The 10,000-nt window shown below is 52.3% G+C and overlaps 1 protein-coding gene across 1 annotated transcript in view; it reads left to right on the plus strand.

Annotated features, from left to right (window-relative positions):
* The window catches only part of enpp2l (ectonucleotide pyrophosphatase/phosphodiesterase 2-like), a 40,696-nt gene that overhangs the window by 2,025 nt on the left and 28,671 nt on the right, over positions 1 to 10,000 (plus strand). The window contains exons 2-9 of the mRNA XM_030346577.1: positions 1,080 to 1,182; positions 2,380 to 2,541; positions 3,031 to 3,156; positions 4,387 to 4,447; positions 4,874 to 4,971; positions 8,112 to 8,191; positions 8,430 to 8,549; positions 9,969 to 10,000. The exon at positions 9,969 to 10,000 is cut by the window's right edge and continues 24 nt beyond it. Coding sequence (XP_030202437.1) covers positions 1,080 to 1,182; positions 2,380 to 2,541; positions 3,031 to 3,156; positions 4,387 to 4,447; positions 4,874 to 4,971; positions 8,112 to 8,191; positions 8,430 to 8,549; positions 9,969 to 10,000 — 782 coding nt within the window. The remainder of the gene's footprint in view (positions 1 to 1,079; positions 1,183 to 2,379; positions 2,542 to 3,030; positions 3,157 to 4,386; positions 4,448 to 4,873; positions 4,972 to 8,111; positions 8,192 to 8,429; positions 8,550 to 9,968) is intronic.

Genomic DNA, 10,000 nt, shown 5'->3' on the forward strand with positions numbered 1-10,000 from the left:
GACGTAACGCGTAAGCACGTAAGATACATAACCCCCCCTTGCGCGGTAAAATACCCCCCCTTACGTGCTTAAGTGCGTCGCCCAGAATTCCTGACTATGCTACTAAAACACTACGGCCCTACGCAGCTCGCAAAGACTGTGATTGGCCAGCTAACCACATCCTTTCAGGAGTCTCACATTTCCGGTTTTACAGCATAATAGCGCCATTTTTAAAAGGCCGTGACAGAAGCGAATGAAGAATTTTGAAGGAGAAGAAAACACAAGAACGAATTATGATAATTATAAATATAAACAAGCCAGCGATTTCCACTTCCACGCCCACAGATTCGTTCGTTGCTCTCCCTACTGTTCTGGCGGAGAATCCCCTTGCAACACGCGCAATCCTTAAGGAACCTTAAAGGAACCGTAAATCAAAACTTGTCTAAAACAAGTCCCTTGTGTAAATTACGTGCTTACGTCTCTACGTCTAAAACGACCCTAAATCGGCCTTTACAGTGTGTTACAGTGTGTTACAGTGGGTTACAGTGTGTTACAGTGGGTTACAGTGTGTTACAGTGGGTTACAGTGGGTTACAGTGGGTTACAGTGTGTTACAGTGGGTTACAGTGGGTTACAGTGTGTTACAGTGGGTTACAGTGTGTTACAGTGTGTTACATTGGGTTACAGTGGGTTACAGTGAGTTACAGTGGGTTACAGTGGGTTACAGTGATTTACAGTGGGTTACAGTGGGTTACAGTGGGTTATAGTGGGTTACAGTGGGTTACAGTGGGTTACAGTGTGTTACAGTGATTTACAGTGTGTTACAGTGGGTTACAGTGAGTTACAGTGGGTTACAGTGTGTTACAGTGGGTTACAGTGTGTTACAGTGGGTTACATACAGTGTGTTACGGTGTGTTACAGTGAGTTGCAGTGGGTTACAGTGTGTTACAGTGTGTTACAGTGGGTTACAGTGGGTCACAGTTTGTTACAGTGGGTTACAGTGTGTTACATTGTGTTACAGTGTGTTACAGTGGGTTACAGTGGGTTACAGTGAGTTACAGTGGGTTACAGTGTGTTACAGTGGGTGGTGTTGTGCTGCAGGTGGTGCTGGTGGTGCTCTCGGCCCTGGGGTGGAGCCTGGTTGGAGGTTATGTGTTCCAGGCCAGCAGACCCAGCGAAGGTGGAGGAGAGACGTCCTATAGAGGTGAGCCTTTCTGTCTGTCTGTCTGTCTGTCTGTCTGTCTGTCTGCCTCCCTTTCTGCCTGTCTGTTTGTCTGTAATATGATATGTTCTGATGTAACTCATTCTGTTCCCAGTCTGTATATCTACTACACGTTGCTCCACAACCTCTGTTCACAAAACCTGTAGAGCTCTCTCTGTCGGTCTCTCTCTCTCTCTCTCTCTCTCTCTCTCTCTCTCTGTAGGTCTATCTATGTAGCTCTCTCTCTGTAGCTCTCTTTGTAGGTCTCTCTCTCTGTAGGTCTTTTTGTAGGTCTGTCTCTCTCTGTAGGTCTCTCTCTCTCTGTAGTTCTCTCTTTCTGTAGGTGTCTCTCTCTCTGTAGTTCTCTCTCTCTGTAGTTCTCTCTCTCTGTAGGTCTCTCTCTCTCTCTCTCTCTCTCTCTCTCTCTCTCTCTCTCTCTCTCTCTCTCTCTCTCTCTCTAAAGGTCTCTCTTTGTAGGTCTCTCTGTAGGTTTCTCTCTGTAGGTCTCTTTCTCTCTGTAGGTCTCTCTCTCTCTATAGGTCTCTCTTTGTAGGTCTCTCTCTCTCTCTCTATAGGTCTCTCTTTGTAGGTCTCTCTGTCAATCTCTCTGTAGGTCTCTCTCTGTAGGTCTCTCTTTGTAGCTCTCTCTGTAGGTCTCTCTCTCTCTGTAGGTCTTTCTCTCTCTCTCTGTAGGTCTCTCTCTCTCTCTCTCTGTAGTTTTCTCTTCGTCGATCTCTCTGTAGGTCTCTCTCTCTGTAGGTCTCTCTCTGTAGGTCTCTCTCTGTAGGTCTCTCTCTCTGTAGGTCTCTCTCTGTAGGTCTCTCTCTCTGTAGGTTTCTCTCTGTTGGTCTCTCTCTCTGTAGGTCTCTCTCTCTGTAGGTCTCTCTCTCTCTGTAGGTCTCTCTCTCTGTAGGTCTCTCTCTCTGTAGGTCTCTCTCTGTAGGTCTCTCTCTCTGTAGGTCTCTCTCTCTGTAGGTCTCTCTCTGTAGGTCTCTCTCTGTAGGTCTCTCTCTCTCTGTAGGTCTCTCTCTCTGTAGGTCTCTCTCTCTGTAGGTCTCTCTCTCTCTGTAGGTCTCTCTCTCTGTTGGTCTCTCTCTCTGTAGGTCTCTCTCTCTGTAGGTCTCTCTCTCTGTAGGTCTCTCTCTGTAGGTCTCTCTCTGTGTGACCCCTGTGTGTGTTAATGAGGCAGTGTGTGTGCAGCCCCGTCCGTCCCTGACTCCCTGTGGGTGAGCTCCGCCGGGTCCTGTAAGGGGCGGTGCTTCGAGCTGGAGGAGACCCCGCCCCCTGGCTGTCGCTGTGACAACCTGTGTAAAACCTACTCCAGCTGCTGCTCCGACTTCGACGACCACTGCCTCAAGACAGGTCGGTTCACCTCTTCACCACCTCCTCATTCACCCCTTCACAACCCCCTCATCACCCCTTCACCACCCCCTCATCACCCCTTCACCACCTCCTCATCACCCCTTCACCACCTCCTCATCACCCCTTCACCACCTCCTCATTCACCCCTTCACCACCTCCTCATTCACCCCTTCACCACCTCCTCATCACCCCTTCACCACCTCCTCATCACCCCTTCACCACCTCCTCATCACCCCTTCACCACCTCCTCATTCACCCCTTCACCACCTCCTCATCACCCCTTCACCACCCCCTCATCACCCCTTCACCACCCCTTCACCACCTCCTCATTCACCCCTTCACCACACATCTTTCACCCCTTCACCGCCTCCTCATCACCCCTTCACAACCCCCTCATTTACCCCTTCACCACCTCCTCATTCACCCCTTCACCACCTCCTGACCAATGTGTCACTTCCTGCTTCCTGCGTGTCACTTCCTGCGGTTCAGCGGGGGGGTTTGAGTGCACGGCGGACCGCTGTGGTGAGCCCCGGAACGAGGCCTACGCCTGCCACTGCTCCTCGGACTGCCTGGAGAGGCTCGACTGCTGCTCCAACTACAAGGCCACCTGCCAAGGTACCGACGACCTGCTGCTCATTTAGTGTACACCTCCTCTCTACCTACTGTATGTACACCTCCTCTCTACCTACTGTATGTACACCTCCTCTCTACCTCTGTATGTACACCTCCTCTCTGCCTACTGTATGTACACCTCCTCTCTGCCTACTGTATGTACACCTCCTCTCTACCTACTGTATGTACACCTCCTCTCTACCTACTGTATGTACACCTCCTCTCTACCTACTGTATGTACACCTCCTCTCTGCCTACTGTATGTACACCTCCTCTCTGCCTACTGTATGTACACCTCCTCTCTGCCTACTGTATGTACACCTCCTCTCTACCTACTGTATGTACACCTCCTCTCTACCTACTGTATGTACACCTCCTCTCTACCTACTGTATGTACACCTCCTCTCTACCTACTGTATGTACACCTCCTCTCTGCCTACTGTATGTACACCTCCTCTCTGCCTACTGTATGTACACCTCCTCTCTATCTACTGTATGTACACCTCCTCTCTGCCTACTGTATGTACACCTCCTCTCTACCTACTGTATGTACACCTCTCTACCTACTGTATGTACACCTCCTCTCTACCTACTGTATGTACACCTCTCTACCTACTGTATGTACACCTCCTCTCTGCCTACTGTATGTACACCTCCTCTCTGCCTACTGTATGTACACCTCCTCTCTGCCTACTGTATGTACACCTCCTCTCTACCTACTGTATGTACACCTCCTCTCTGCCTACTGTATGTACACCTCCTCTCTACCTACTGTATTTAGTTAACACCTCCACTCCTCCTACTGTATTTAGTGTACACCTCCTCTCCTCATGCTGTATTTAGTTTACACCTCCTCTCCTCCTACTGTATTTAGTTTACACCTCCTCTCCTCATGCTGTATTTAGTTTACACCTCCAACAACAACATAAGATTAATTCATGAATGGTTCATTTTAGCTGACCAATCACCATCCTCCTCCCCCTCCTGCTGACCCTCCCTGTCCTCCTCCTCCTCCTCCTGCTGCTGCTCCTCCTCCTCCTCCTCCTCCTCCTACTCCTCCTCCTCCTCCTCCTCCTCCTGCTGCTGCTCCTCCTCCTCCTCCTCCTCCTCCTCCTCCTCCTCCTCCTCCTGCTGCTGCTCCTCCTCCTCCTCCTCCTCCTCCTCCTCCCCCTGCTCCTCCCCCTCCTCCTCCTGCTCCTCCTCCGCCTCCTCCTCCTCTTCCTCCTGGTCCAGGTGAGAGCTACTGGGTTCAGGGAGACTGTGAGGAGATCAGGAGCGCAGAATGTCCTGCAGGGTGAGTCCAGCCTCCTCTGGTCCTCAGCTAGTGGTGGGTTAGTGGTGGGTTAGTGGTGACTCTGTGGTGGGTTAGTGGTGGGTTAGTGGTGAGTTAATGGTGGGTTAGTGGTGGCGGGTTAGTGGTGGGTTAGTGGTGGGTTAATGGTGGGTTGGTGGTGGATTAGTGGTAGGTAAGTGGTGAGTCAATAGTAGGTCAATAGTGGGTCAGCCCTGAGTTAATAATGTGTCAGTAGTGAGTCAATAGTGAGTTAATAGTGAGTCAGTACTAAGTTAATAGTTAATAGTGAATTAGTTGTCTGTAGCCTTAATTGTGGGTTCATTGTGAATAAATAGTGAGCTAATGTTGAGTTCCTGTTGAGTTACTTGTGTGTCACTAGGAATTAGCAGTGAGCTGGTAGTGATGGTGTGTGTTGTGTCCTGCCAGCTTCGTCCGGCCGCCCCTCATCATGCTGTCGGTGGACGGCTTCAGGGCGTCCTACCTCAACAAGGGGAAGACGGTCATCCCCAACATCGCTAAACTCAGTAAGCTCCCGCCGCAATGCTAGGCTGGCTCAGGGGTCATCCCTCTGTTCCCCGGGTCCTATGTTCCCCGGGTGCAAAGGGTTAGGGTCAGGTTTAGGGTTATGGTTAGGGTTAGGGTTAGGGTGAGGGTTAACCCTAAACCTAACCCTAACCATAACCAGTCGGAGGTGAGCCATTCTAACCAATCACAGGAGAATCAGTGGCGAAAAAGGCGGTAGTTGCCCCTACCATCCTACGAAAAAAAGATTTGCTCACAACATAGGTACGCTCCCCTGGCTCACAGCTAACCAGACGCTAGGCTAGTTCCCCCCTAAGCTAACCAGACGCTAGGCTAGTTCCCCCCAGAGCTAACCAGACGCTAGGCTCGGTCATGGCTAGGCTGACCAGATGCTAGGGTATTCAAATGGTAGGCTAGTTAGATGCTATGCTATCTTAATGCTAAGCTATCCCAGTGTTAGCCTAGCTGACCTCTCCTGTATACAGTACATCCATAGTATGTAGTATGGACCCCAAACACTTTCTCCCGCGGTCATAAGTCATTAAGTATTGAATTGTGTTTTTATAACAATTTATGTCCAATGTATCATCATACCGTCATAGCTGAGGCCTACGGTAGCCCTCTGTACAACGAGGAGAGATATAAAGTACCAGGATTCAGCTAATTGCTATTCTCAGCATGTGATGGTATAGCCAATATTCCAGATTATTCTTCATACTGGTCTCATGGTCTAACCAGCAGAATAACCAGCTTCATACTGGTCTCATGGTCCCACCAGCAGAATAACCAGCTTCATACTGGTCTCATGGTCCCACCAGCAGAATAACCAGCTTCATACTGGTCTCATGGTCCCACCAGCAGAATAACCAGCTTCATACTGGTCTCATGGTCCCACCAGCAGAATAACCAGCTTCATACTGGTCTCATGGTCTAACCAGCAGAATAACCAGCTTCATACTGGTCTCATGGTCCCACCAGCAGAATAACCAGCTTCATACTGGTCTCATGGTCCCACCAGCAGAATAACCAGCTTCATACTGGTCTCATGGTCTAACCAGCAGAATAACCAGCTTCATACTGGTCTCATGGTCCCACCAGCAGAATAACCAGCTTCAAACTGGTCTTATGGTCCCACCAGCAGAATAACCAGCTTCATACTGGTCTCATGGTCCCACCAGCAGAATAGCCAGCTTCATACTGGTCTCATGGTCCCACCAGCAGAATAACCAGCTTCATACTGGTCTCATGGTCCCACCAGCAGAATAACCAGCTTCATACTGGTCTCATGGTCTAACCAGCAGAATAACCAGCTTCATACTGGTCTCATGGTCCCACCAGCAGAATAACCAGCTTCATACTGGTCTCATGGTCCCACCAGCAGAATAACCAGCTTCATACTGGCCTCATGGTCTAACCAGCAGAATAACCAGCTTCATACTGGTCTCATGGTCCCACCAGCAGAATAACCAGCTTCATACTGGTCTCATGGTCCCACCAGCAGAATAACCAGCTTCATACTGGTCTTATGGTCCCACCAGCAGAATAACCAGCTTCATACTGGTCTTATGGTCCCACCAGCAGAATAACCAGCTTCATACTGGTCTCATGGTCCCACCAGCAGAATAACCAGCTTCATACTGGTCTCATGGTCCCACCAGCAGAATAACCAGCTTCATACTGGTCTCATGGTCCCACCAGCAGAATAACCAGCTTCATACTGGTCTCATGGTCCCACCAGCAGAATAACCAGCTTCATACTGGTCTCATGGTCTAACCAGCAGAATAACCAGCTTCATACTGGTCTCATGGTCCCACCAGCAGAATAACCAGCTTCATACTGGTCTCATGGTCCCACCAGCAGAATAACCAGCTTCATACTGGTCTCATGGTCCCACCAGCAGAATAACCAGCTTCATACTGGTCTCATGGTCCCACCAGCAGAATAACCAGCTTCATACTGGTCTCATGGTCTAACCAGCAGAATAACCAGCTTCATACTGGTCTCATGGTCCCACCAGCAGAATAACCAGCTTCATACTGGTCTCATGGTCCCACCAGCAGAATAACCAGCTTCATACTGGTCTCATGGTCCCACCAGCAGAATAACCAGCTTCATACTGGTCTTATGGTCCCACCAGCAGAATAACCAGCTTCATACTGGTCTCATGGTCCCACCAGCAGAATAACCAGCTTCATACTGGTCTCATGGTCCCACCAGCAGAATAACCAGCTTCATACTGGTCTCATGGTCCCACCAGCAGAATAACCAGCTTCATACTGGTCTCATGGTCCCACCAGCAGAATAACCAGCTTCATACTGGTCTCATGGTCTAACCAGCAGAATAACCAGCTTCATACTGGTCTCATGGTCCCACCAGCAGAATAACCAGCTTCATACTGGTCTCATGGTCCCACCAGCAGAATAACCAGCTTCATACTGGTCTCATGGTCCCACCAGCAGAATAACCAGCTTCATACTGGTCTCATGGTCTAACCAGCAGAATAACCACCTTCATACTGGTCTCATGGTCCCACCAGCAGAATAACCAGCTTCATACTGGTCTCATGGTCCCACCAGCAGAATAACCAGCTTCATACTGGTCTCATGGTCCCACCAGCAGAATAACCAGCTTCATACTGGTCTCATGGTCCCACCAGCAGAATAACCAGCTTCATACTGGTCTCATGGTCTAACCAGCAGAATAACCAGCTTCATACTGGTCTCATGGTCCCACCAGCACACGGTCCGTCACCCTGAGCCCGCCCCACGTCCTCCTGAGCAGGGGAGCAGAGCGAGCCGAGGGGGGGGGGAACAGCTGAAACCCATTTGGTCCTCCTCGCTCCCCACAGCTGGGCCCCGTTAGAGGCTGGAACACTTAATCAGAACCCGGCCCCCCCGGCGATCACAGCCTCCCCCGTCACAACCTGAAACCAAACACCGCCCTGGAGCTGCTGCCGTCGCGCTGCCCCGCGTCGGGTCCTGGTGTTAGCGCTGGTGGGGGTTAGCATCGATGCTAAGTCTGGTCCCCCTCTACTCACCGATGGAGGCTGTTGACGTGTCTGTGTTTATTTACTGTTGATCACGTGGATCAGGAACTCCGGGACCCTCCCCTGACCCCCCTCCTCCCTCCTCCCTCCTCAGGGGCCTGCGGCACCACGGCCCCCTACATGAGGCCGGTGTACCCCTCAAAGACCTTCCCCAACCTCTACACCCTCGCTACAGTAAGTTCCCTTAAGGTGTACCCCTCAAAGACCTCCCCTTACCTCTGCACCCTCGCTACAGTAAGTTCCCTTAAGGTGTACCCCTCAAAGACCTCCCCTTACCTCTACACCCTCGCTACACTAAGCAACCTCAATGATGTCATCCCCATCTGCTCCGTGTTGATGATGTCATCCTTAATGATGTCATCCCCGGTCTCCTCCGTGTTGATGATGTCATCCTTAATGATGTCGTCCCTAGGGTCTCTACCCAGAATCCCACGGGATCGTGGGCAACACCATGCACGACACTGTGTTCAACGCGACCTTCACCCTCCGAGGACGGGAGAAGCTGAACCACCGCTGGTGGGGGGGGCAGCCGGTACAAACACGCGCACACGCACACACACACCTGCACACACACACAGACACACACACACACAAACACACGCAAACCCTGCACACACACACACACACACAGACATGCACTCACACACACACACACGTGTGTGCGTGCGTGCACACACACTCACAGACACACACACACACACAGGCCATCACAAACTCACACACACACCCACGTGTGTGCGTGCGTGCACACACACTCTCAGAAACACACACACTCACAGACACACAAACACACACAGGCCATCACAAACTCACACACACACACAGCTTGATTCAACTTGGTTGAATCAAAGTCAGCTGTGCTGTGTGCAAAATATTACAACACTGTTACACAAACGCTCACCTTCTAGGATCATAGCTCTGGACCCAAGCCCCTCTCTCTCTCTCTCTCTCTCTCTCTCTCTCTCTCTCACTCTCACTCTCACTCTCACTCTCACTCTCACTCTCACTCTCACCCGGCTGGGGTCTGGAGCGGGTTAGAGCACGAGGTACGAATTATGGGTCTGATCCTAAGCCATCTCTGGTCTCCCCCTCTGGTCTCCCACTCTGGTCTCCCACTCTGGTCTCCCCCTCTGGTCTCCCCCTCTGGCCTCCCCCTCTGGTCTCCCCCTCTGGTCTCCCCTCTGGTCTCCCCCTCTGGTCTCCCTCTGGTCTCCCCCTCTGGTCTCCCTCTGGTCTCTCCCTCTGGTCTCCCCCTCTGGTCTCCCTCTGGCCTCCCCCTCTGGTCTCCCCTCTGGTCTCCCCCTCTGGCCTCCCCCTCTGGTCTCCCCTCTGGTCTCCCCCTCTGGTCTCCCTCTGGCCTCCCCCTCTGGTCTCCCCCTTTGGTCTCCCTCTGGTCTCCCCCTCTGGTCTCCCCTCTGGTCTCCCCCTCTGGTCTCCCTCTGGTCTCCCCCTCTGGTCTCCCTCTGGTCTCTCCCTCTGGTCTCCCACTCCGGTCTCCCCCTCTGGTCTCCCTCTGGTCTGTCCCTCTGGTCTCCCCCTCTGGTCTCCCTCTGGTCTCCCCCTATGGTCTCTCCCTCTGGTCTCCCCTCTGGTCTCCCCCTCTGGTCTCCCCCTCTGGTCTCCCTCTGGTCTCCCCCTCTGGTCTCCCCCTCTGGTCTCCCTCTGGTCTCCCCCTCTGGTCTCCCCCTCTGGTCTCCCCCTCTGGTCTCCCCCTCTGGCCTCCCTCTGGTCTCTCCCTCTGGTCTCCCCCTCTGGTCTCTCCCTCTGGTCTCCCCTCTGGTCTCCCCCTCTGGTCTCCCCCTCTGGTCTCCCTCTGGTCTCCCCCTCTGGTCTCCCCCTCTGGTCTCCCCCTCTGGCCTCCCTCTGGTCTCCCCCTCTGGCCTCCCTCTGGTCTCTCCCTCTGGTCTCCCTCTGGTCTCCCCCTCTGGTCTCCCCCTCTGGTCTCCCTCAGATCTGGATCACCGCGGAGAAGCAGGGCGTGAA

The sequence above is a fragment of the Gadus morhua genome, chromosome 22 (assembly GCF_902167405.1).
Source record: "Gadus morhua chromosome 22, gadMor3.0, whole genome shotgun sequence".
NCBI classification, from domain to species: domain Eukaryota; kingdom Metazoa; phylum Chordata; class Actinopteri; order Gadiformes; family Gadidae; genus Gadus; species Gadus morhua.